We start from the raw sequence: 25,231 nt of genomic DNA, 5'->3' as shown, positions 1-25,231 counted from the left end.
GCCCCGCCCTTCAAGTAGCATCTGAGTTCTACTGTGACTTCCTTTGGCAGAGAGGAGAATGAAATGGATTAACTGCCCCTTACCCTGGGGATGGTGTTAGGGACCTTGTGTACATTATAGCCCCAGGTGACCCTTGGAGAAGGTGTCATGCGGGTGAGGAGGACAAATGGTTTTCCTCCAGTAACTCAGCAGCTCGGCAGTATAGACAAGAACTGTACACGTGGATCCCTTGATGTTGGGAGCCACTTGTGGGCTGCTTTCTTCTTGAACGTTCACCAGGAGAGTGCAAGAGTTGTTTGTGAGTTTGTCTCTTCTTCACCATCTTGGAAGACAGAAAGTATGAACCTAGGAGTAAGACTGGGTGGTGACAGGTTAGGGGGGGTGAGGAAGAGAACCCAACCTCCAAGAGGCCGGGGGCATGCCAGGTGGGAGCTGGAGGGGCTGTCCTGGGCTGGTCCCCTGGGGGAGCAGGTGCAGCTGACACCTTTTCCCGCGGGCCTCATCCTTGCCTCTGTCGTCCCATAGCCCTTCGGCCAGCTTATGTAATCCCGTAGAGTTGTTTGTTGCCTGCCTTCCTCTGGAGCTGCAGCTCCCCAGGGAAACGGACCCTGCCTTTGGGTCAGTGCCCTGAGTGCCTCATACTCTGTCACTTCTTCTCAGTGGTATGAAGTGATCTGATTCAAAATGAGCCCCAAGAAGCACCCCTTCCTGAGGACCGAGGAAGTTTGGGTCAGCTCCTGAACACTGCAGTCTGGCTGGGCCGCTGGTGCTGGCGAGGTGCCCAGCCTGAGTTTTGTGGGAATGGGAACCCGTGTGCCAGCCCCTACCCTCCCCTTCCCCAGTCCCATGAATCCCCCTTCTCCCTCCTCCTTGAAGGTTGCCTTGGCCTTGAGGAGCTGAGCCAGAGCTGGGTCAGAGAAGGGGAGCCACCAGGCAGAGTGGTACAGGCCCCGTTGCAGGGGTGGCACCCAGAGTCCAGGCAGTGAGCTGCATCTTCACAGTGAAACAAGCCCCGGCAGTTCCAGAAGCAGTCAAGCCTGCCTTCCGGACCCTGGGGAAACTTTGTTTATGTTGTACAGAATGGCCCTGGGATGACGATGTCAGCTCTGGGACCCCTGGCTAGGAAGCCACAAGTGTTAGTCGGTGACAAATGAGGGGGCCTTATCAGTTCCAACTGCCACAAGAGTTCAACCTCCTTTCCCCACTGATAACCAAGAGTGCCTGGGCCTCCCTACTCAGCCCTCCAGCCAGGAGACCCTTCCCAGCTTTATCCTCCTAGTCAGGCCTCACCCCACCTTGCCCCAGAGCAGCCTGGAGGGCAGGGCTCTCACCCCAAGGAAGGAGAGGCAGCTGGTAGGTTCTCATAGGTTCTTAGTAGGGATTCCTAAAGGCACCCAGGTTCTATCTAAAATGCTATCCCTTATAGTCCACAGACACCAGCAGAGACTTTAAATATCAAAACTATTAAGAAAATGGTCATCTAAGAAACTAGCCAAGTGCAACCCCCATTTAGGAAGCCCTGGACTGCCACATGGTTCTGGACACCGTGGGGACTGCAGTGCGCAAAGACGTGACTCAAAGCAAGTGGCCTCCTTGAGGCCCCACGTCCCTCCTGACTTTACCACAGTGGCCAGTTATTTGCTTTGTTCTATTTTGAGCCTTCCATTTCCACTTCCACCTTAATGCATCTGATGTGGAATGCTTCCTTTGGACCATGGAAAGTAACATCAGGTCATGGAAAACAGCCATGTGGGTGGTTTTGTTTTGTTTTGCAGTTTGCCTCAATTGACAGTTCCACGAGTACCGTGTGCCAAGCATGGTAGGACCTCATTTAACGCTCACCACACTCCTGTGAAGCAGGTACTGTGTCACTCCCATTTTATACATGGAGAAACTGGGGCTCAGAGCAGTTCAATCCTTTGCCAAAGGTCACACAGGTTGGTGGGAAGTTTTGAAAGAAGATTTTGATTTGGTTCTTTCTGACTCCAGTGTCCCTGTCCACCAAAGTAAGGGCTACCCCTTGAAAGCATGATGATGTGCTTCTCACCGACTTTACAGGTGTGAGGTCCTGTTCCAGGAATGTGTCAGTGTTGTTGATGACCCATGTACTCACAGAATGGTGATTTTAGTCTGAGCACCTGATTTATAGATATGAAGTAGGCCGGGGAAGGAAAGCGAACTGCACATGTATAGCCCTTTCCCAGGGCAGCGATGGCTGGTGCAGCCCAGCCAATACTGTGTAGTATTTTTTTTTTTTACTGATGAACTTAATTAGTCTCTGTCTATTCCTCCCTCCCCCTGTTCCCCACGTGTGAGACCCCTTTCTTGCCTTGGAGCACTTTACTTAGATCTTCATTGACAGCTCCTCCCCAACCCTGCAGGACCTAGCCCACTTCTGTTAATCTTTGAAGATCCTTACCTGGTTCCTTGGGTTCCCAGACTATAGCGCTTTGAGACTGTGAACCCTGAGCACAAGTATTGGTCCGTAGGCCAAGGGATCCTGAACTGTGTTTTTGTAAATAAGTCTTCCTGAAGCACAGCCGTGTTTATGGGTGTATGGGTCTGGTTGCTTTTGGGCCGCAGTGGTGGAGCTGGGTTGTCATAACAGAAACCATGTGACCTACAAAGACTGAAATAGTACCTGTGGCCCTTTTAGAAAAAGTTTACCTACCTCAGCTCTGGAGGAACCAGCCGTACTAAACCTCAAAAGCCAGAGCACCTCAAATCTGTCATGCTCATGAGCTTTTGCTGTAAAGGTGGGGCCGTGGAGGAAGTAGCAGGGGGAAGACAGGTGGCCTGTGTCCAGTAAGTTCTTTCAAATACTGTAATCGGTAGATCTTGGTAGATAGAGAGTCTCAAAGGGTTTATTTTCAAGAGTGCTGGATTTCCTCCTCCTCCTAATCGACCTACTTAGTCACTCAAATCAACCTTTGTTCTTCTCTTTTCTTTCCCTGCCACTTCTAATCCAGGGCCAGGTCCACCTGTTCTCCAGAATGCACGGTGAGGCTGTCTTTCTGTCCACCTCCACTGCCCTCACCTGAGCCGGCGCCCTGTGGTCATCCTGGGCCTGGATGCTGTATCAGGTCCAAAGCATCTCTGAGAGCCCTGTCGCCGCTCCCAGCCCTACGCACAGCGGCAGTCTCCTCTCCTCCAGCTCCTCACTCTCTGTATTTCCTCCCTGGCGGGTAGCACCGTCTGTCACCATCTTATTTATTTTATTTCTTTACCTGCTCACCTTATTTTCCCCTCTGCGATCCAGGCTTTGTGAGGTCACTAATTTTTATCATTTTCATTTACTAATGTGTCCTCCATGGCACCTGCCACACGAATGAATAAACAAATGAGCCAGTGGTTGAGAAGTGGGTAGTGCTGGGAACATCTCGGACACAGCATATGAAAAACATCAAGAGGTACCATTTATTTTTTCTTTTCGCCCTTCCTTCTTCTTCTTCTTTTTGATTCTAGGGATTGAACCCTGGGTGCTTAACCACTGAGCCACCTCCCAGCCCTTTTGATTTTTTTATTCTGAGACAGGGTCTCCATAAGTTTCTTAGGGCCTCACTAAGTTGCTGAGCCTGGCCTTGAACCTGCAGTTTTCCTGCCTCAGCCTCCTAAATCACTGGGATTACAGCTGTGCGCCATCACACATGGTTACAGGTATCATTTTAAATGCATGAAGAACTTGTACTTAGCTTCCTGCTTTATTTTGATACAGCTTCTGCCTTATTGTCCCCCCTATTCCTCAAGTGCAGCCCTAAGCCTCACATCTGAGTATGCCCTCCATTCCTGCTGGGAGAGGCTTTTATTCCTAGAAGTGGTGAGAAAGAAAAGAACCCTGGAATCCATTGTCTTGGACCAGCGTTTACCATATGTTGACCCAGCTTCCCAGCAAGGAGTATACTACTCCAGGCTCAGTGTACACATACTTACCAGATGGGACAAACAGGAATTTCACAGTACATGACTGTGCATATTTTCTGTTCTTGACTATTCTATTTGATTCTGTTCTGTTCCATTAAAACAAATAGCGGTTGTGACTCATTCTCTTGATTTCGTGACCCATGAATGTATCATAGCACACTTTGAAATACAGTGTTTAAAAAAATAGTGTCTTTCCTCCAGAATCCTCAATCTAACCAAGGGACCCTAACGTGAGACCAGTGTCACATAGACCAGCAGGTGCCTTAGTGCAGGTCTGAAGTGCTGTGGGGACGTGGGATAGAGGCATGAACCACAGGATGTTCCCTGGAGGCCACGTGGAAAGATGATACCTTTAGATTTAGAGTTTAATTTAGTTGTTTTTTTCCAGATGTTTTTCACTTATCACTTCAGTCTGTATATACTATAGGCTCCTCTTTCTTTCTTGTTCCTCTTGTGTATTTTTATTATTATTATTATTAACAGAGCTATTATTCCCCAGGTGCTTTTTAATTAAAAAAAAATATAAAAACTTGGCCTCATTCTTTTTACTCATTTTCTACCTTATTCACATTAGTTTATCTCTCAGGGTGTGAATGTTATATTTATATATAATGAAAATGTATCTATAAATGACATTTTCTTCCTTTATTATTGTGAATTCCTTAACACTTAATGGTGCATGGCCTTCATAGTTATTTCCATTCCAAACCAAAAAGACTGCACATGCTTGCCTTCATCTGAAATGCAGACATTTCTGTAAAAGCTCCGAGTCTCAAGCTTATTGTGCAACTAAAATCAAATCACACCCTCTTTCCCCTGCAAGGGGCATTCAGTATGGTTTTCCCCGTAGCCTCAGAAACTTGAGTACTCTATCCTCTGCACATTTCCACTTTAAAAAATTGTCAAGTAAACCTTTTTACTATTCTGAACTGCTACAGGCAACCAGGAAGGCTTGCAAATGAGGTACTCGCCCAGCCTCCTCTGGGGCTCCCCCCAAGCGTGGCCTGATGCTGGCCCTGGAATTGCAGGCATTGACAGTCCCTAGGGGTGTATCCCCAAGAAGCATTTCATTTGTTTGTTTTTTCTCTTTGGAATTCCAGCGTAGGACCCGTCAAGGTGGGAACCATTACTTAGGATCCAAAGCCTGAGAACATTTCTTTGGTTAATGAGCATTGGGAGTACATTTGGCCACAAGTATTGACCAAATTTGGAATTAAACCTTAGCTGGATAATCACACTCCAAAGACCTGGGTGAAAGGAAACTTCTAGAAGGGAGGTGGTTACTCATGGCTGATGTTGGCTTACTAAGAAGGGGAAGAGTTGTGATAGCTTGTGCCTGGGGTGTGGTGTGCAGAGAAGACAGATAGAGGGAGTGCAAAAATAAAGGAGGATCTTAGAATGTTGAAAAGCTCACTGAAGCCAGGCCAGCAGCTCATGCATACAGGCACTTTGCTGGAGGGCCCTCATCCTAACACTGATGGAGCTGAAGACTCCTCAGATTTGATTTAATGAAACATTGTCCAGCCACACTTGGTCTCCCTTCTTTTGTCAAAAAGGTTAGGTTAGCCGGCCCAGTCATATATGCCTGTAATTCCAGCAGGTTGGGAGGCTGAGGCAGGAGGATCACAAGTTCAAAGCCAGCCTCAGCAACTGCAAGGCAGTAAGCAACTCAGTGAGACCCTGTCTCTGAATAAAATACAAAATAGGGCTGGGGATGTGGCTCAGTGGTCTAATGCCCCTGGGTTCAATCCCTGGTAGCAAAAACAAACAAACAAAGATAGGTGAGGTACATGAGGCTGCCTGTAAGTTGCAGCCACTGTGGTAGGATTTTGTGTCTTGCCATCCTGGGCTTTGTACATGTCTCTACCAGTGAGGAAGCCATGACTTTCTGAGGTCCCAGACCACCTGTTCTTACCATTTCCCTGCCTGCCCCTCTGCATCTGGATCAGTTACCATGTGAAGTTCTGCACAAATCTGGGGATTTACTTCGTCTAGTTTTAAAAGAGTAGTGAATCATAGTGAACCACTGGCTTATCATTACTTACCTGAGAGGGCCAGTTGTCCTTCTTTGCTTTGTCCTTGGATTTTTGGTGTAAGATTAAATTCCTCTAGTCTGAGAGCCACTGTGATAAAACCCAAAGCTCTTAGGTTTCCAGAAGTGAGATAATCTCATTGCAGAAATGTTTGGATTGCAGACAGCGATGGCCCTCCATGCAGTTTAGACCATGCTGTATGGTACCTGAAGGGAAGACCCCTGGCCCAGGGCTCCAGAGGAGCCTTTGATGGTGGGGTCAGGCCAGTCTTCCAGTGCTGTAGGAGGTTGACATCCTTGTCGGTTTGTTTACTTTATCCACTTGTGTTAAATCCTGCTCTCCCTTGCCGCTCCCTAACCTCCCCACTCCTTACCTTTTGGCTTTCTTTAAAAAGTGTGCTGCACAGCTTTTTTTCCACAGGGAAAGATGGAAGCTCCGGGGCATATTCCTGGGTAGCCTGCCAGTTTTACATGGAAAATCTCATCAGGTCCCTGAACTCTTCTGAATTTGAAAATGAATGCATGAAAGGGAAGGCCAGGACAGGACTGTTGCATTTTCCAAAGTTGAAGTCTCCCAGGCTCTCAGCATCCAGATGATCAAACTGGCATTTATCATAACACAGGCCCACCTGACCCAGACCTGCGTCTGGGGTCAGAACTGCAGCTGGAGCTGGGTGCCTGGGGTGGCCCCAGGTGCCAGCCTGTGACCCTGGCTTTGTGCCATTCCCCTGTTCTCAGAGCCGCAAAATTGATGATTTCTGGTTGCCCTGTTTGCTGGTGTTATTGATAGTATTTTCATGGGTGCTGTGGATAAATAAGGTTTGTAAGAAAACTATTTGAATTGAAGATTGAAACACAGAATTTAAAAAACTTCTTTATACATGTTTGAAAATAACTTGTGTTGGTTCTCCTTCTCTGGAATTTTCTAGGCCTCCCCTCCCCCCTCATGGTCGTTAAATGCTTTTCTTGTTTGCTTTCTAAATGTTGGAAGACAGCACCAATCTTCCTGTAGTGGAACAGTTGTGAAAATAAGGGAGTGTGTGGCTGAAAGCATGGAGTGGACACAGGTTTAAGTAATTTGACTTCTTTTCTTTCCAAATCGGTAAATATTTACAAATCAACCACATCAACAATTTGGGTACACTGGGTCACTTGAAAGCTTGCAGCTACAGAGTACTGCCCGTTGGCCTGCTGCCAGCTCCAATGGCCATGGAGGCAGGATTTAACATTTTTTTAAAATATGCTGATCATAGACCAAATGCCTCCAGCCAGCCCCAAAGTGGGCCTCCAGGACAACTTCCTCATCTCCACAGAACAGTTTGAGGAAATTTGCATTTTAAAATTTGACTTCTAAAGATTCAACTCTTAAGGCTGGAGCAGATTGCTGTGAACTGAGGAATCCAAAAAAACAAATGCCGGATTCTGGCTTAGGGTTATCGTTGGTGCCTGGGATCTTTTGTTTCTTGGGGAAGATAATTGCCCAAATCCATTCCAAGCATTTTGTGAGAAGTTAGAAAAAAAACAAGTGGACTAACTTTTCCATTTTTGTAAAGTGGCACTGACATAATGTGGTGTATAAACATAACTCTAGTTTTTAGAGCAGAGATAGTTTTGAGGGTGTCTCAGCTCTTTTTCCTTCAACATTTGAAATCTGGCAAAATTAAAGATTTTTAGAAGAGAATTCATATTGTTGTTCAGTGTTGACACTGAAAAATCATGAAGGATTTCCTTTTGGGGGTAGTTTGGATATGAAAATTTTATCATTGTATCAGTATAATCTGGTAATGACATTCACTGGGTCTGTCAAACTTAATACGAGGAAGATTTAAAAGCATTTTATGGTGTTTTGTTGTCTGAGGATGATATTTAAGTCTGGCCAACAGTCAACAAATAAATGAGAAGCTTTTAAAAATAACTAGGGTAGTAGCTGTATATCTCCTTCCTGCAAAATACTTGACACTTCTGTATTAATGCTTTTGTATTTTAATTTCCTTTGCAGAGTATTGGGAAAGGGTCGTTATGGTGCATAGACCCAGAGTATAGACAAAATCTAATTCAGGCTTTGAAAAAGACACCTTACCACCCACCTCCCACCTCTCCTCAGGCATATCAAAGGTAAGCAGTACCTTCTTTCTTTTGGGGGGATCTACTGAAATCACTTTTATTTTGGCAGAGGCAGGCACTGCAACTAATTTCATAGGCTGCGTGAGGTTTCAAAAATAACTGCAGATAAATGAGAAAGAAATGAAATATTATTAGTAGGCATATCCATTGTTGTATTTCCTGCAAACCTTACCGCTTCTGCTCCTCTCGGGGAACAGTGCTTCCAGAAGACTTCACGGTGGTAAAATATTGTCTTCCTGAGTAGAAACATTTACAAAGAAAAGCTGACAGCTTTCATATCTCTGGGTGTCACGTTCTGTTGGGATAAACATACAGGAATGAGTCAGGCGAGCGATGCCATCTTCCCCTGACCTGAGCAGGGTCTGCTGGCGTTGTGAGAAGGCTCACTGGGTTGTTGTCTTTCCTGGTCTCCATGTAGACGGTGCTCCTAAGTGATGGGTTTGTTGTGGTTACTTGGTGTTTGCTTCTTCAGGAACTGTAGGGGACAATGGAGACCTCTGCTCTCCTCACGCCCATGTGTTGGGAGATTGAGGTCATGAGTGCCATTTTTACTAATTTATAATCAGAGTGAAGGGTTAAGTAGATTGTCATTTTTTGGAAAAAGCATATTAACGTTAGATTCAAAGAAAGAGACATATGACATGAAACAGCATTTTAAAGTGGATTTTATCTACACATGGTGCTTGGGTCCAAAGTGCATCCCTCAAAATTTCAAAATTATGTTAGAAGATGTATAGAAATGTTTTTGTGGCAGCTACCCTAGTCAAGAGAACTTGTCCTTGGACGACACGTTTATGTTAACTGGGAGTGGCATGGTGTCAAGAGATTTCTGGAGTTTTATAGTCCACTTCTCGAAGATGCTTCTCCTGGTCTGATGCTGGTTCTGTAGGAGGCAGCACAAAGTGATCCTCCAAAATGGCACTAATGAAGTTCTTGTGCCTCTCAGCTGAGAAGCATTCCATCACAGGCCCTAGACAATCAGTCTTCAGCAAGAGATGGGGAGGAACAGCTGGGCTCTCTGAGAAGACTGCTGTATGTCTGCGTTTGCTAGGCGATTAGCGTGATGGTAGCTATAGCAACTGGAGTGTCTCCATAGTAACGCGTAGCCGAGACAGGTGCAGTTGCATCACAAGGCTGTTTGTTGCCTGGCAAAAGGACAGGCCATTAGTACTTAGATATACGCTGTTGCCTTAGAAACAAATAACCCTACATAGCAACTACAGTTGGTTTGCAAGGTTTAAAAAAAAAAAAAAAAGGTTGTAGCAGCTTTTGTCTGTGTTCATAAAAATCAGTGGAAGCATACTTTATTCAGAATGACAACTTGAGGTCATATAGCTGTAGGAGATAAAATGGGATTTTCCAAAGCAGCCCAGCTGACATTGTAGAAATGTCCAGAAGGACAGAGCCATATGCTTGGTTTTCTCCTTGTGGCTGTAGCCACTCCTGAAATGGAAGAGAACTGGGACTGGAGTGGAAAATTGCAAATGTTCGGGGTTGGTGGGGGAGAGGACCCTGATTATTGAAGTATTTCCTGGATTCTGGATTTACATGTTCCTTTGTCATTCTGTGCCCCCTCTCCGCCAACACACACACATTCCAAATTGCAGGGAATACACTTCACTTACCTCTCCAGTTTTGCCTCAGAAGGATTTCGTATCCCTTGGCTTCTAGGAAGTTAAGAACATGAGTGTTATTCACTGGTCATATCATTGGTTCATTTAGGCCAGTATTTTGTTGCCAAATGTGACCCCAAGGGAAACGTAGTAATTATTTAATAATTTGAGGGATTATAGTGGAGCTCTGGGGCTTGGAGGAGGAATGTGTACTCAGTCAGGAGGCTTTCTGAGCTGGCCTCAGCCTAACGACTTCATTTTGATTTTTAATATAGGCATAAAAATACAGACAAAGCAGGGTTTTTATGGGGAAAATAATTTCCAAACAAATACTTCAGGTCCTGTTCTGTTCTGTCATCTGCAGTTTTTTTCGCCCAGTTGAATGAGGGGGAAAGCGTTTCTACCACATACCCATGCAGGTGCTTAGATTTCACCTCCGTCAAGGTCACTGGATGTGGAGTGAGATGACAGGTCAGCTTCTAGCTTGCTCTTCCATGCCTTGACTCCGAGAGCCCTCGCTGCCTCTTCCCTGGAGACCCTCAAGCCTTCCTCTGAGAGCCTGGGGTTTGCTTCCAGAGTCTCTCGTCTGTGAAATCGTACTGAAGCTACCACTTCAGTACAATAGATGATGGTCTGCTATTCCTATGGCTCACAGTGATGTGGTCTTCAACTCGACTCTAAGCCACCAGGCTACTTGTTGGCATGACTTTAGGAAGATGGGAGTGGAACAAGGTGAGTCATTGAACTGGGACCAAAACTTGCTGAATTGGCATGATCTGGCCAGGTCTTCTGTGATGCTGGGAATCACCTGTTGCCGTGAAGGTCACCAGGGAAGGATCTGGCTTCTATGGATCTGGTACTTTGTGTGCTGGAGAAGGTGATGATTAACCAGATGGGCAGTTATTGCTAGTACTTGCAGGTGTGCTTGGCAGGTAATGCTGAACGGAGCCGCAGGTGGTGGAAGCTGCAGGGAAGATGAGGAGTCTGGAAAGACAGCCCCAAACCTTGTTTGCATCCAAATATAAAGCCAAATACTGCCATCCACGGCCCGTGCCTCTGGGTTCTGGTGTGCCCTGTGAGACGTCTGCTGGGTGCTCCTTGACTCTTAATTTTTTATTCTCTTCCCTTTTCTTTTTTGGATACCAAAGAACAATTTGTGGATTGTTTTTTAATATAAACGCAGAGAGCTCGGTAACATTAGCCATTGGATTAGTTTCCTTGGGCTGCCATAACAGAGTACCACAACCAAGTGACTCAAACTACAGCAATTTGTCACCTCATGGTTCTGGAGCCTAGAAGTCCGATATGAAGGTGTCAGCAGAGTTGGTTCCTTCTGAAGCTGTGGGAGAACCTGTTTGGTGCCTGCCCCTGGTTCCTGGTGGCTGCTGGCCATTTTGGCTTACGGAAGCATCCTGTTGTTCTCTGCCTTCTTCCTCACGGTGACATTCTTCCTGTGTGCTATCTGTCCCTAAATTGTTCCTTCTTAGAAGGACACTGGTCATGTTAAATCAGGGGCCCATCTTATTCTAGGATGACCTATTTTAACTTCTCCAGTGACCCAGTTCCCAAATAAGGTCACATTCTGAGTACCGGGGACTAGGACTTTGATGTAAGAATTTTAATTCAATCCTTAGCTGCCTTCTCTCTCTCTCTCTTTTTTTTTTTTTTTAAATATTTACTTTTTAGTTGTAGGTGGACACAATATCTTTATTTCATTTTTTTTTTTTAATGTGGTGCTGAGGATCGAACCCAGTGCCTTACATGTGCTAGGCAAGCACTGAGCCACCACCCCAGCTCCTAGCTGCCTTTTCTTTAAAGAAGGCATTTTGTTGGTCAAATGTAGAGAAGCAGAAAGTAAGAAAATGTTCAAAACACAAGATGAAGGGGATGCATCCAAAGGATGCAGGGGCCATCCTTAAATTGCTCCCATTAGTCCAACTGGGAAGATTGGAACAATGAAATAAGTGACATCTTATTGCCTTATCACTGACAGTGCAACTCAAGTATCTGTGAGCCCATGTTTATATAAATGAATAAATAAGAGAAGAGGCACATTTCCCATAGAGAAGAATTTCAAATAATTTACGTGGCTGTTCCTCCATTGGAGGTGGGGCATAATTCCCCACTTTCTGAGTGATGGCGCGTAATGATTTGTTTGCAAAAAGTAGAATATGGGAAGGGGTGGGAAGGTAAGTTTACAGTAGGAAAACCCATCAAACACTACCTACCTGTCAACGCTGACATCACCAGTGATGGATGTTGTTAGGTGTCTGTTTGATGATGTCACGAACTTAGCTCTTCACCTCTGGGTTAGTCAGCTTTCTGCTACTGTGACAAATACCTGAGCTAAATCACATCAAAAGAAAAGATTTATGTGGCTCATGGTTTTGAAGGTGTCAGTCCATGGTTGCTTGGCCTTGTCACTTTGGGACTATGGCAGAAAGTATATCATGGCAGGAGCAAATGGTGAAGGAAGATACTTACCTCCTAGCAGCCAAGAAGCTGAGAGACAAAGAGGAGGTGCCAGGGTCCCAGTGTTTCCTTTGAGGACATGCCCCGCAAAGACCTAACTTCCTCGCACTAGCCCCCCCCCCCCAAAGGTTCCCCCACCTTCTAATATGCCACAGGCTGTGACCGAGCCTTTAGCATGTCGGCCTTGGGAGTCAGATGTGTCACCATTGTGCCACAGTGTCCTTAGCCTCTGGTTGTTTGGGGGACACTTTTAATCCAGATCATAACAGAGGTCTTCCTCCCCAAGACGAGTAACATTAGTCTCATCGTGGGAAAACATGAAACAGTGGTTTTGTTGTCTGGGGGGGAGGTATTCTCCAAACAAAATAGCTAATTAGCATTCCTCAAATTTGTTATCCAAAACAAGGAATGTCTGAGAGACATTACAGACCAGAGGAGACGTAATGGCTCAGTGTAGAAAATGATCCTGGATGGGATCCTGGAACAGAAAAAGGGCATTAGAGAAAAAGTAGTAAAATATGAATAAACTGTGAAATTTAGTTGTGAGTAATGTGTCAGTGTGGGTTCCATAGTTGTGACAGATGTCCCATCATGACATAAGACACTCACATTGTAGGAAACCAAAGGGAGGGTATACGGGAACTCCCGATGCTATCTTTGGAACTTTACTGGTTAAAACAAAACAGCTTCCAAAGCCCAGTTATATCGGTTTTAAAATATCCAAATCTTTTTGGTGTAAAAGGAGTAAAATGGCTGCCTCACCGAGAAGTTGCCTGTTGCCTGCGCCTGTCGTCCTTACAGAACCCTGAGGATCTGCTCCTTGCACTCTTCAGTGTTCTCTGTGCCACGAATGTGGCTCCCTCTCTGGAGCCTCTGCTGGGTCACAGGAGGGGCGTCACGGTAATTCAGGTGCCACAGTTCCTGGAACTTGATTTTTGTGAAGTGGCACTCAGCTGTGCTTTGTAGGGTCCCCCACTGGCTGAGCTCAGGGCACGAAGGCCAGATCAGCTTTGCCAGGGTCTGGCTTGTGAGTCTCAGAATCTAGATCTGGGAAGAGGAGGGAGGATGTTATTTTTGGATGTCTTGCCTGCACCTCTTCAGAAAAGTCGGGTGAGCTATTCTAATATTTAGCACGTAGCAATGCCCCTCCTTCCTAGATGTGGTGTATTTCATTAAAGGATATGTGTTTTAGTCAGCTTTTTTTTTTTTTTTTTTGCTGCTGTGACTAAAAGACCTGACCACAACAGTTTTAGAGGAGGAAAAGTTTATTTGGGGGCTCACAGCTTCAGAGGTCTCAATCCACAGATAGCAGGCTCCATTCCTCAGGGCTTAAAGTGAGGCTGGACATCATGGCACAAGAGTGTGGCAGAGGGAAGCAGCTCACGAGATGATCAGAAAGCAGAGAGAGACTCCACTCTCCAGACACAAGTATATACCCCAAAGCCACATCCCCAACGCCTCACCTCCTCCAGCAACACCTCATCAGCCTTTAACCACCACTCAGTTAATCCCATCAAAGATTGATCAATTCACTGATTAGGTTAAGGCTATGACCCAATCATTTCTCCTCCAAACCTCTTGCACTGTCTCGCAGGAGCTTTTGGGAGACATCATATCTAAACCATAATAATATGCATATTTTTAAGGCTTTGGATAGACATTGCCAAATTGGCTTCTGATTTTATATTCTGTTCTAATGTACACTACCACCAACTTTTTTAAAAAATTTTTTTAATATTTATTTTTTAGTTTTCGGCGGACACAACATCTTTGTTTGTATGTGGTGATGAGGATCGAACCCGGGCCGCACGCATGCCAGGCGAGCGCGCTACCGCTTGAGCCACATCCCCAGCTCCCCACCAACTTTTTAAGGAAATAATTTTTCTAACTTTTTCTCAATGCCTGAGGGTTAAATAAAAAGGTTGTTCCCCAGGGGTGATTTTTAACTGTTGGATATTTTTTTGGTACTGGGGATTGAACCTGGCATGCTCTACCACTGGATAAGTTTCTAGCCCCGCCCCCCCTTTTTTTTACTTTGAGACAGTGTCTCACAAAATTGCCCAGGCTGGACTCTAACTTTCAATCCTCCTGCCTCAGCCTCTTGAGCAGCTGGGATTACCCCCAGGGTTAACTTCTATGATGTTGATACTTTATAATGGGGCATTTAAATATTACTACATTAGTACTAATTTTAAACAATACTAGATAAATGCCCTGTAAATAGTAGATGCAGTCACAGTAATGTTTATGAAGACAGATTGTTGTAAAAAATTGTATATATCTGTATTTTAGGTAATATTTTTACTGGCATAGGCACTAATTCAAAATCAATTGGCAGAAAAGTATTTTAATCCTCCCATAAGGTTTTTTGGTACTGGCACTTGAACACATGTCAGGCAACCATTCTACCACTGTGGACTTCTACTCCAGTCCTTTACGTCTTATTTGATCCAGGGTCTCACTGAGTTGCCCAGGCTGTTCTCTAATTTGTGATCCTCCTGTCTCAGCCTCAGACGTGTGCCCCCACACCAAGCTGGGTAACAGGTTTTGTGATTCATGAGACCATGTGGTTTATAGAGAGTTTCCTGGATGATCAGTTTTCAGAGAGTGGAGATTCTCTGTTTGTGAGTCTGACCAGTAGAGCTTTGTAGGGTGGTTTTTGGTAGTTCTAGAGAAATCCTAGCACCTTGTCTGTGTGATGGATCTGTCACACTTGGGCTCCAAATGGGCAGAAACCGGGATGGAAGGGGCCTTTCGTTTTCCGGTATGCCTTCTATTTCTTGTTAAAGCATCTTCACTCTTAAAATAATGGTCACGTTTTACATTTGAATATATTATCGTTTAACATGTACAGAGGTTAAAAAATCTGCAAGATTTTGATGATCTGAATCTAAAGATTTTAGACTTATTTTCTAAAGTTTGCAAAAACATTTCAAGAAAGTTTCTTTTCCTCTCACCTAAAACAAACAAACAAACAAAAAATCAAAAAACAAACAACAAAAAAAGGAAAATCTTGGACATTTAAATAGTTGTTTAGCTTTTTATGGTTCTCTTTGTTTCTTCATAGTAATTTAATGAATCCCCTTGCCCCAAATACATTCATGATTTCCCAAAGGTTTTGGTCTTCCCCATGTTGAGGTTCTAACTGAAGATTGTCAATGTTTAGTGTTAACTCAGCAAAAGGTTCTATTTTATCCTTCCTGCTGCCCCGTTCATGTTCTTTGTCTTTATAATTTTTTTTAAATGCCTACATGGAATAATATTGCTAGGGATGTAGAAATTGTTTAGAGTGGTCATAGCAGATTCAAGTTAAACCATCAGCACCCCCCCACCCTGCCCTCTTTTTTGCTGTTGGGGATTGAACCTGGGGACTGAACCCAGGGCCTTGTGCGTGCTCATTCTTTAGCAGGTGCACAAGTTTCGATTGAAGGCATGGTAGTGGGGGGCTTGGGAAATGCTTGGGGAGGAGGTAGGTAAGGTACTGAGGTGTTTGGGGAACTCATCCTTTTAAACAATTAGAAGATTAGCAAATCCTTAAAATGTTAAGCTTGTTAACATAGCAGTGTTAATTCCTCCGATCAAAATGCTGAATTTGCACACAGCAAGGAATAGCTTGTTCATGGCTTGGATAGGATCCCACAATTTTTTAATTTATAAGACATCTTTCATTCTGGTTATTCAGGGTATTGTGCATTTAGCAGTTGGCAGAAGAACTGCAAAACCACAATAAAATCAGTTCTAATTCACAGGGGAGGGGTTTAATTGTTAGATTATTGCATTATTTTATGTTTTAATTCAATCAACCATAAAAAAGAATGAGAGGCTTTAGATTAGTTGTATCATTATTACACTTCCATTTACTTGTAAGCAACGGATCTGATGGAAATCATAAATTTGTTTTCGAATGCCCTTCGTATTCAACACACTTAAAAGGGTGAGGTGTTATGTATTTGAAGGATTGTTAAAACTGGCTTTTTGCTTAGAGAATAGTAAATTTAAAAAAAATCAATAAGAAGCTTCATTGTGGTGAGTTTGTAGATGGGTATGCTAAATTAACGGGTTTGAATAACAGGGTTGTCTAATAATAGTACTGCCAAATATCCCTTTTAATTTGTCAAAAAAATTGGAGGGGGCCCATAATAGAAAAGGATTCAATTATAGAGGGCACTCTTATTATTATTTTTTTTTTCAAAAACACAGTGCCCATTTACACTATGAGCTGTAAAAATCCATTCGTTGACTGTACTTTTACTTTCATATCAAATCATTTTATCTGTTGACTTCATTGTATCTTCAGAGTTGGTTTTATGGAATACTTTGAATCCCAGCATTCCCTTTCAGCGGGCTGTCCATTGTACATTTAATTCTCATTCAGTCCTACAATATTTTATTTAAGTAGAAAGCAGCCCCTGTTATCTCTGGACACTTAGGCACTAGGTGCATCTCATGAATACTGTGCTTCCTTCTCCACTTTTGTTTTGTGTTCTCACTCTGAAAGGCTAATCCTGAAGCAGGTGGGCTGATTGTAGGTTTTACCCAGGTACTAAGTGGCACTGGTAGCCCAGGGAGCCCTGCAGAGTTGCTTTTTCATCTTTTGCTCTTGGGGTGCCCCTGCTCTCTCTGGTTGATACTTTAATAACAGAAGTGTTAGGGTCTCTTTAAGTCTCCTACTGATAAATTTTTGTTGATCTAACTCCTGAGATGATGGATAACAAAGAAGTTGCCTGTTTCTCATACCTCCCGGGAAGAAAGTTGAGGTGTTGATGGACCCAGTGGGGGTCTGGAATCTTTTCAGATTTGCTTAGTGTTTATTTGCTTCTCTGGGAGCCGGCTGAGGGCCTGGCAGATCCCTGGTCAGAGCCTTTTAGGCTTTTTTAGAAGGGGAGGGAAATACCTGCAAAGCCTCCCTGACCTGCATTCTGGAGAGTTGTCAAATCCCTCACCTTCCCAGGAGGGGAGAAATTGATCTCTGTGTTAGAAATATAAAAGAACTGGAGTGGGGGGGGGTAAAGCAGGAAATCAGCGATGTACAATGTGAGAAGACGGGCAGCAGTTTCTTTGTTTTGCAGTAGTGTAAAAATGACAGATTTTTTTTTTTTGAATCATAATAATAAATATAAATCTACCACTGTCAGGTCTGAGCCGCCCCTTATTGCCAGCTTCTGGTTACGTTAAATACTTAAGGATTTTATGGATTGAAAAAGAGGGGGATTAGAAGTAGAGGTGTAAATAGTTAGATGAGACTGTGGAACCCCTCATTCATGAAAGATATGAAAAAGAAAGGTAGAATGAAAAGATTAGTTTACCGTGTATCAGCCGAGAGTTCTGTTGGTCAAATGGTATCATAGGTTCATTAAGGATAGTGGGGGATATGGTGAGTAGGCATTCCTACTCCACCCCACCCTCCATTTTTTGTTTGTTCTTTTTAGATATACAGGATAGTAGACTATATTTTGACATATTATACGTACATGGATTATAGTTTATTCTAATTAGGATCCCATTATTGCGGTTGTGCATGATGTGGAGTTACACTAGTCATGTATTCCTATATGAACATGGCAAAGTAATGTCTGATTATTTATTCTGCTATCCTTCCTATTCTCATCCCTCCCCTTCACTTCATTCACCTTTGTCTAATCCAGTGAGCTTAACCCTCCCCCACCCCTTATTGTGATCTCTAATATACAGTTGCATATTAGAGAGAACACTTGGCTATTGGTTTTGGGAATTGGCCTATTTCACTTAACATGATAGTCTCCAGTTCCATCCATTTACCGGCAGATAGGCATTCCCACTTTTAGGGTGGATCAGACCTCTCCAGGCAGTTTCTGTCTTGATGGAAGGGGCACATGAAAGCCATGGGCTGCCACAGGGGTACTGTGTTATTGCTGCAGAAGGGGAAGGTGTAACATCCTGGAGAAGAACACCTCCAGAAGATAAGCATTGCAGCTACCTTCACCTCAGCCCCGAGGGGTTTGCATACAGGGGTGGAAGGTACAGCCACATTAGAAGGTCTCTGGCAGAACAGCATCTAACACTGTGCCACACACACAGCAGAAGGGAGTGCTTGGGAGGAAGGATGATGCCTGATGCCGGCTACCTCTGGGGAAGCTAGTCAAGGCTAGACAGCCAGTGGCCTGCGTTGTTCCAAGGAGTCTAACCATGGCTGAAGAATGGCAAGGTTTTCCCTTTGAGCCCTTGAGCCCTCAGAGTCTGTTGAGCTCCCATGGCCGTCAGTGGAATCACTCCCCTGGCATGGTGTTGGCCATTTTCCCAGCCCATGGTGCCAGGTGGAAACCAAGCATGAAGGGAAGTACGCACGGCGTGGTGGCTCCAAAGTGAGAGGTCGCATCTTCTCTGGATGTTAAGGGACTAAGTTGGTTGCTCGTGATTTATGCCTACCATTCCCAATTTAGTGACACTACGATTTAGTGACACTTCTTTGCGTTTCCTTCCTTGTGAATAAAATGATCACTGCAGTGTTTTGCCAAGCAGAAGATCATTTCCAAAAGCTGTCCATCAACTCACGCAGACCTCCCCCTGTTGTTTACCTCCTGAATGATTGAGGAGAGCACCCACCCTTTGTGTAAGTCTGCATGTAGAGCCAAGCTGGTGTCCTTGTCCTGCAGAGTCACATGGTTTTGGCTCTAGTCTGTGGTCACATTCTTTTGTTTTTCGTATGCCAAGTCCTCCTTGCGTCGTTTATCAGGCCATCTCTGAGACTCTGCCATGTGTGTGAAAGGTGCGGAAATAGCGTGAGAAGCATCAGAAATTCCACACTAACCTGCTAACTTTTGCTCATTTTAAAGTCATCTGGACAAAACATCCCTAAACCATTAGACATATTTTGAATCCTTATCTTTGAGATCAGGTTGCTTAATCACAGTAGTCCAGGTTGGGACATGTGCACTATTGTTGACTTGCCAGTGGAAAGTTTTGGTTGAAGCCTGTTTACTGGCTCCCTGTTCTACCCATGTCTCTCTAATGAACTTGGTGGTTCCCCACCCCAGCGCACACACTGTTTGGCAAAAGTGAAAGTGAATGGGAAAAACCACCTCCTTCTCTTCTTCTTTCCCCCACCTCCCTGCCTCCTCTTTGCCATTCCTTCCTCTTCTCACTCTTCTCTACCCCTCTTCCCTCTTCCCCCTCCAAATTATGGACCTTTAATTTTATTTATTTATTTATTTATTTTGTACTGAGGCTTTAACTCAGGGGCACTTGACCACGGAGCCACATCCCCAGCCCTTCTTACCATTTTATTTTTGAGGCAGTCTCTTGCTAAGTTGTTGAGGCTGGCCTCCAACTTGAGATCCTTCCTTTCTCAGCCTCTCAATTTGCTGGGTTCACAGGTGTGTGCCACCACACCTGGCCTGGAGAGATTTTGAGTGATATGTATATGGAGAGGGAGTTCCTTATCTTAGGTTTCTTCTGAGCTAGAAATGTTTTGCCGCCTTCCTTTTCTACTTTTGGAGAAATCGAGGCACAGGTTCTGGCCAGGCCCGGGAATTCATCTGGCCCACCTTCCCCCTGCCTGGCCTTGGTGTGGAGCAGGACCCAGTTGGTCCTGCAGATGAAGCAGGGGCTGTTACATTCTCTGGAGGAAGGAGGCCACTGGGGAAACAGCAAGGACGCAGAAAAATGAAAAAGGTCTTCCGAGCTGTCAAGCCTGAGGCTGCCCCTCCGCCCCTTCCTCTGCAGGACTCAGTAGACCTGCGCCTGTCTCCAGTGAACTTGGTGGCCTTGGCAAGGTCTCTCCCCGCTGCACATGATGGCGCAGCACCTGAGAACCACATACCTGCAGTGGTACAGACTGGGACTAGAGGGTCTCCTGGATGCCTCCCCGCTCCTGCAGGCCACCACCATCACGCCAGGCCAGAGCAAATCTCAGAAAGAGGCTTTCCACTTAGATCCCTGCCTGCCATTCCCTAGCTATGCGACTTTTGGCAAATGACCTCAGCTCTCTGAGCCTCCGTTCTGTCATTCTTGTTGTGATATAGGAATACCTGCCTCAAAGGAGGGCGGTAGGGATTAAATTAAGTGAAATGATGTAAAATGCCCAGCTCTTGTTCCTGGCCCATAGAAAATCAATGAATGTAGTTGGGTGCAATGGCACACTCCTCTCATCCTAGCGGCTCGGGAGGCTGAGGCAGGAGGATCACGAGTTCAAAGCCAGCCTCAGCAAAATGCAAGATGCTGAGCAACTCAGTGAGTCTCTGTGTTTAAATACAAAATAAGGTTGTGATGTTGCTCAGTGGTCGAGTGACCCTGAGTTCAATCCCCGGTACCAAAACCAAAAACAAAAACAAAAACAAAAAACAAAAAAAAAAAAAAAAAGAAGAAGAAGAAGAAGGAAAATCAATGAGTCTGATTTCTCCTTCCTCCTCATCACCAGTCTCTGTTTTGATAATTGCGTAAGTCTTGGCTCTGCCTGTGCAGCATACCAATTTGGTCCTTGGGTATATGGCTGTGCATCATAAAGTATGTTTCAGACTTTATATTCTGTATTCTCTACTAGATTAGGATCTGTGGAGACCAGGCCCCTTTGCAAGCTCACTGCCTCTCTTGCTGGCCTGTAAACTCACTTTTGCATCGAGGTGGGCTTCTGGAGACATTGAACAGTGATTACTTTCAAACACCTAGCGCAGGTTATGAGAAGAGCATAAAGTATTTTCTTGGAGTTGTGAGGGATGTTGCTGGGAGTAATTGGCAACCCTGTTCCCCTTTCCAGCCACAGACTAGCCCAGGGTGTTTGTGGGTAGAGGAGGGAGAAGCCCAGCTCCGTGTCCCTTTCCTCTGAAGATGAGGAGGGAGAAGCCCAGCTCCGTGTCCCTTTCCTCTGAAGATGATGTAGTGATTCCATCTCTTTTCTGCATCTGTCAGCCAGGGCCCTGCTGTGCCCCTGGGTGTCCATGAAGCCTGACTCTTTGGACCTGGTCATTCTTGAAGCCTAAGAGACCCACTAGGCTGCCGCGGGATGGAAAGGTTATAGATTCCAGGCAGTTGACTCCAAGGGCACCAGATACTGTCAGAGGACTGAACATTTTGCAGCTGCTATAGAAAATGCAAATGTGCTTCAGGTGAAGCGAGCCAGGAGCGCTCCTGCTTTGTCTCCTTCCTTGCTCCTTTGAAAATCAGCCTCCCTCTGCTCTCTGTCTGTGACTGGGAAATAGGCACTTGAAAGGTGAGGGACTGGAGCTCCCCTCCCCAAGTCCTAATGGGAAAGTTTTCACCACAGGCCAGCAAAACAGTCAATTGTGTGCTTTCTCTACCAGATACATAATCCCAGCTTAAATCTCTTGGCAGTAACTCATTAGTTTCTTCCCCCTACATTCTTTTCTTCTTTGATGAGAACAAAGCCGGCTCCTCCCCGCTCCCAATCTTAGTTTTCTCTCCCAGGGACTCTTGCCATAGTTCTTTCATCCCCTAGGAAGAAAGTCCCCCAGATGTGGCCCTTCCTACCTGCAAACACAGAAGATCTCCTTTTTTTGGACTTTAAAAATGTGCTCAGAATTTGCACATCTGTGGTGCAACAGACCTGGGTTCTGCTTCAGGGCTCCTGGCCAGGTCCCCCGCCTGGCTACCTGATGACCCCTGGCTTGCACAGCCATGCTCCCAGCTCTTTAATGGAGTCTTCTAGAGAAAGGAAGGTTGGACATATGGTAACGCCAGTGGAATTTTATTCTTATTAAAGCCCTTTGAAGTTCCCTCTTTCTGACACCGCCCCCTCTTGCCCTCATCTCTTAGATGTGGCATGTTCTGTCATCAGGGTTGTTGAAGTCAAAGTTATAAGAAAACCAACTAAATTTCTCTAATACAACTCTTTGATGTCAAGTAAAACAAAAATCTATTCCTACCCGATATTCTAGACTTCTAAGAAATGAACTGTGAAAGTAAGCTCTTTAGCACTAGAGGATTGTTTAAGGCTTTTAAATTTATTTCCTGCTGCCTGCTTTGGATCTGCATTTGGGATGGGAGGCAGCTAAGCATTTCTTGAATACCTACTATGTGCCAGGCTTAATATAACAGATGTCATCTGTGCAGTCCTTCATAATTCATCTAAGAATTGGATGAGAGAGGCCTTATTGCTGTCTCATGTTTGTGAGAACGGAGACTAATGGAGGTAGTCACATGCCTGCATATGGCTGTGCTGCTGGGACCCAAGCCAGCCAGATGTCACTGTTGTCACTCCAGAGCCCAAATGCTTCCCACTCTAAATTGTCATCTCGCGGTCACTGTCTTTTATGGGGGCCTTCTCTAGTATCTAAGAGTTGAAGAGCAAAGTCTCAGGAAGGAGGAAGAACATATCACTGTAAAAAAGGCAAATTAGGTTTTGTAGCATTGTGGGGGTGGGAGGCAAAGATTGGGAACTGGGGATGGAGAACATGGGGCAAAGGCCATTGGAGGAGGCCACGGGAAGCAGGGTGGGGGGAGGTAGGGGCAGAGAGGACCCCGAGATGGAGGAGCTGCTGAGGGAGGTGGAGTGGGGGGATGGGAGCCAAGAAGGACCAGGGTGTGTGTGCGTGCAAGGATCACTTCTGTTTTAGATTATACAAGTAAAGGTGGGGGCTGGAGTTGTGGCTCAGTGGTGACGCGCTTGCCGAGCATGCATGGGGCACTGAGTTCAATCCCCAGCACTGCATTGAAAATAAGCAAATAAAATAAAGGTATTGTGTCCATCTACATCTAAAAAAAAGTTATTAAAAAAAGTAAAGGTGGCGTCAGCAATAATGGCATAATATTTTCTTAAACTGGTGATTTAAATTTTATGATTTGGGGGATTATTCATATGGACAGTTTTAATAAGGAAAAAGTTCAGAGTTCATGGTATTAAAATGCTTCCTTGCCCATGAATTCTACAATTAGAGTTAATTAGGGTTTTGTTTTGTTTTTTTCCTCTTAAATACTCAGTCATCCATGGCAATGAGTATTCATACTTCAATTATATAATTTCTTACATGTAATTTAAAAAAATGGGTTTTTAGGGAGAATTGACCATGAGCTAACCACCTTTGGGCTTGAGTGTGTTTTCTTTTTAAATCATTGTGATTAAGGCAATATATTTTCTTTTTCTTTCTTTTTTTGGTACTAGGGATTGAACTCAAGGGCACTTGACCACTGAGCTACATCCCTAGCCCTATTTTGTATTTTATTTAGAGACAGGGTCTCACTGAATTGCTTACTGCCTTGCCGTTGCTGAGGCTGGCTTTGAACTTGTGATCCTCCTGCCTCAGCCGGTGTGTGCCACTGCGACTGGTGCAATATTAAAAAAAAAAAATTCCAAGCATTAGCCCAAATCTCCAATATTGTACAAACATTGTGAAGTACAAATGAATTAATGGAATTAGCACCCTTTCTTTGACATTGATGTCATAGAATGGTTTAAAGACACAAAGTTAATTTTATTTGTCAAGGAATAAGCAATGACGATTCTTCTGGAACCACTTGCCTGATTTTGGTTGACCCAAATGTATAAAAATTAAGCTCAAAATAACCGTCAAAATAGTGCTTTGAAATCACCTATTTGCTAAGGTAAGCCTTGGATTGCAGGTAAACTCTGCTGGTCATTTTGGTTTGTATTTGCCAAGCTGAATGAACCACTTGGGTGGCAGAATGCAGCACTTGAGAATGTTTTCAGGAATCTAAACAAGTGGAGGGTTGATACTAAATTTGGGAGAGTTGACTGAAACTAATGTGCTGGGCCACTGGGCCATTTTGCAATTGGTCTGGGAGTTTTTTTCTTTTTCCTTGGCTTTCCATCTCCCCAGCTTTAGTGAACTGTAATTGAAAAATAAAAATTTTATCTACTTGAGGTGCACAATCTAACGTTTAGATAATATGGATAACTTTTGAAATGATGACCACAATCCAGGTAATTCACATACCCGTCATCTCATAGTCAACTTTTCGTTTGTAATGAATACTTAAGATTCACTCTCAGCAAATTTCCAAGCCTATAATATATTGATTAGCACATGATATTGATGATGATGGTGATGATGATTGTTTTTAAACAGTGTTGGGATCAAGCCCAGTGCCTCTCACATTCTGGGTTGCACCTCTGAGCTGCTCCCCAGCCCTGTTATTAGCCACAATTACTGTGTTGTACATTAGGTCTCCAGACTTTGTGGACGGGGTTGTCACTGCAAGTTATACATTTGACCAGTGTCTGCCCATTTTCCTTACCCCTTGATCCTTGCTAACCACTCTTCTGGTTTGTTTCTGTGAGTTCAACTTAATCCTGATTCACATGTAATACATGTAGTATATGCGTTTCTGAGCCTGGTTTATTTCACTTAACGTAATGCCCTCCGGGTTCATCCACAGTGTTGCACATGTCAGGATTTCCTTCCTTGGTAAGGCTTTTTTACCCAGGCACCTATGGTGCACATTAAGGTTGTTTCCACGTCTTGGCGACTCTGTTATATTCTCAGTGCTGCAGTGAACTTGGGAGTGCAGGTGTCTCTTCCAGATAGGGATGTTGTTTGCTTTGGCTGTGTACCCATAGGTGGGCTCATGGCAGTTTCATTTTTAATTTTTAAGGAGCCGCCATATAATGGCTGTACTAATTTGTGTTTCCACCAACAATGTGTAAGGGTCTCCTTTTCTTTACATCCTGTCCTACACTTGGTATTTTTATTAGTATTACTTTGGGGTAGGTACTGGGGATTGAACTCAAGGACACTCGGCCCGGCCACTGAGTCACATCCCCAACCCTATTTTGTATTTTATTCAGAGACAGGGTTTCACTGAGTTGCTTAGCCCCTTACTTTTGCTGATGCTGGCTTTGAACTTTGATACTCCTGCCTCAGCCTCCTGAGCTGCTGGGATTAAAGGCATGTACCCGGCTACACTTGGAATTTTTTGACTTTTTGATACTAGCCATCCTAACAAGTATGAGAGGGTGTCTTATTGTGATTTTGATTTGCATTTCCCTGATGATCAGTGATGTACAGCATATTTTCATGTATTTGTCAACCATTTCTGTGTCTTCTTTGGGAAAATATCCATTGAGGTTTGTTACCCATTTTCTATTATTATCATTATTATTGACTATTGTTGTAGTTTT

The 25,231-nt window shown here is 44.4% G+C and overlaps 1 protein-coding gene and 1 long non-coding RNA gene across 10 annotated transcripts in view; one reads left to right on the top strand and one right to left on the bottom strand.

The window, feature by feature from the left end:
- The window catches only part of Foxn3 (forkhead box N3), a 381,661-nt gene that overhangs the window by 214,849 nt on the left and 141,581 nt on the right, over nt 1-25,231 (top strand). For all 8 annotated transcript variants that reach the window (XM_048799159.1, XM_048799158.1, XM_048799156.1 and 5 more), the window contains one exon: nt 7,953-8,068. In XM_048799159.1, coding sequence (XP_048655116.1) covers nt 7,953-8,068 — 116 coding nt within the window. The remainder of the gene's footprint in view (nt 1-7,952; nt 8,069-25,231) is intronic.
- LOC125615338 lies at nt 2,213-8,586 on the bottom strand. 2 transcript variants are annotated; one of them, XR_007345939.1, is made up of 3 exons: nt 8,080-8,586; nt 6,328-6,757; nt 2,213-6,160 (listed from the first exon to the last, which is right to left on the bottom strand). It is a non-coding gene; the product is annotated as an uncharacterized LOC125615338 (long non-coding RNA). The 2 variants fall into 2 exon arrangements; XR_007345938.1 differs by having other exon boundaries at nt 2,213-6,757.

Source organism: Marmota marmota, unplaced genomic scaffold (assembly GCF_001458135.2).
Source record: "Marmota marmota marmota unplaced genomic scaffold, marMar, whole genome shotgun sequence".
Lineage (NCBI taxonomy): Eukaryota > Metazoa > Chordata > Mammalia > Rodentia > Sciuridae > Marmota > Marmota marmota.
This window is presented reverse-complemented; position numbering and strand designations above follow the sequence as displayed.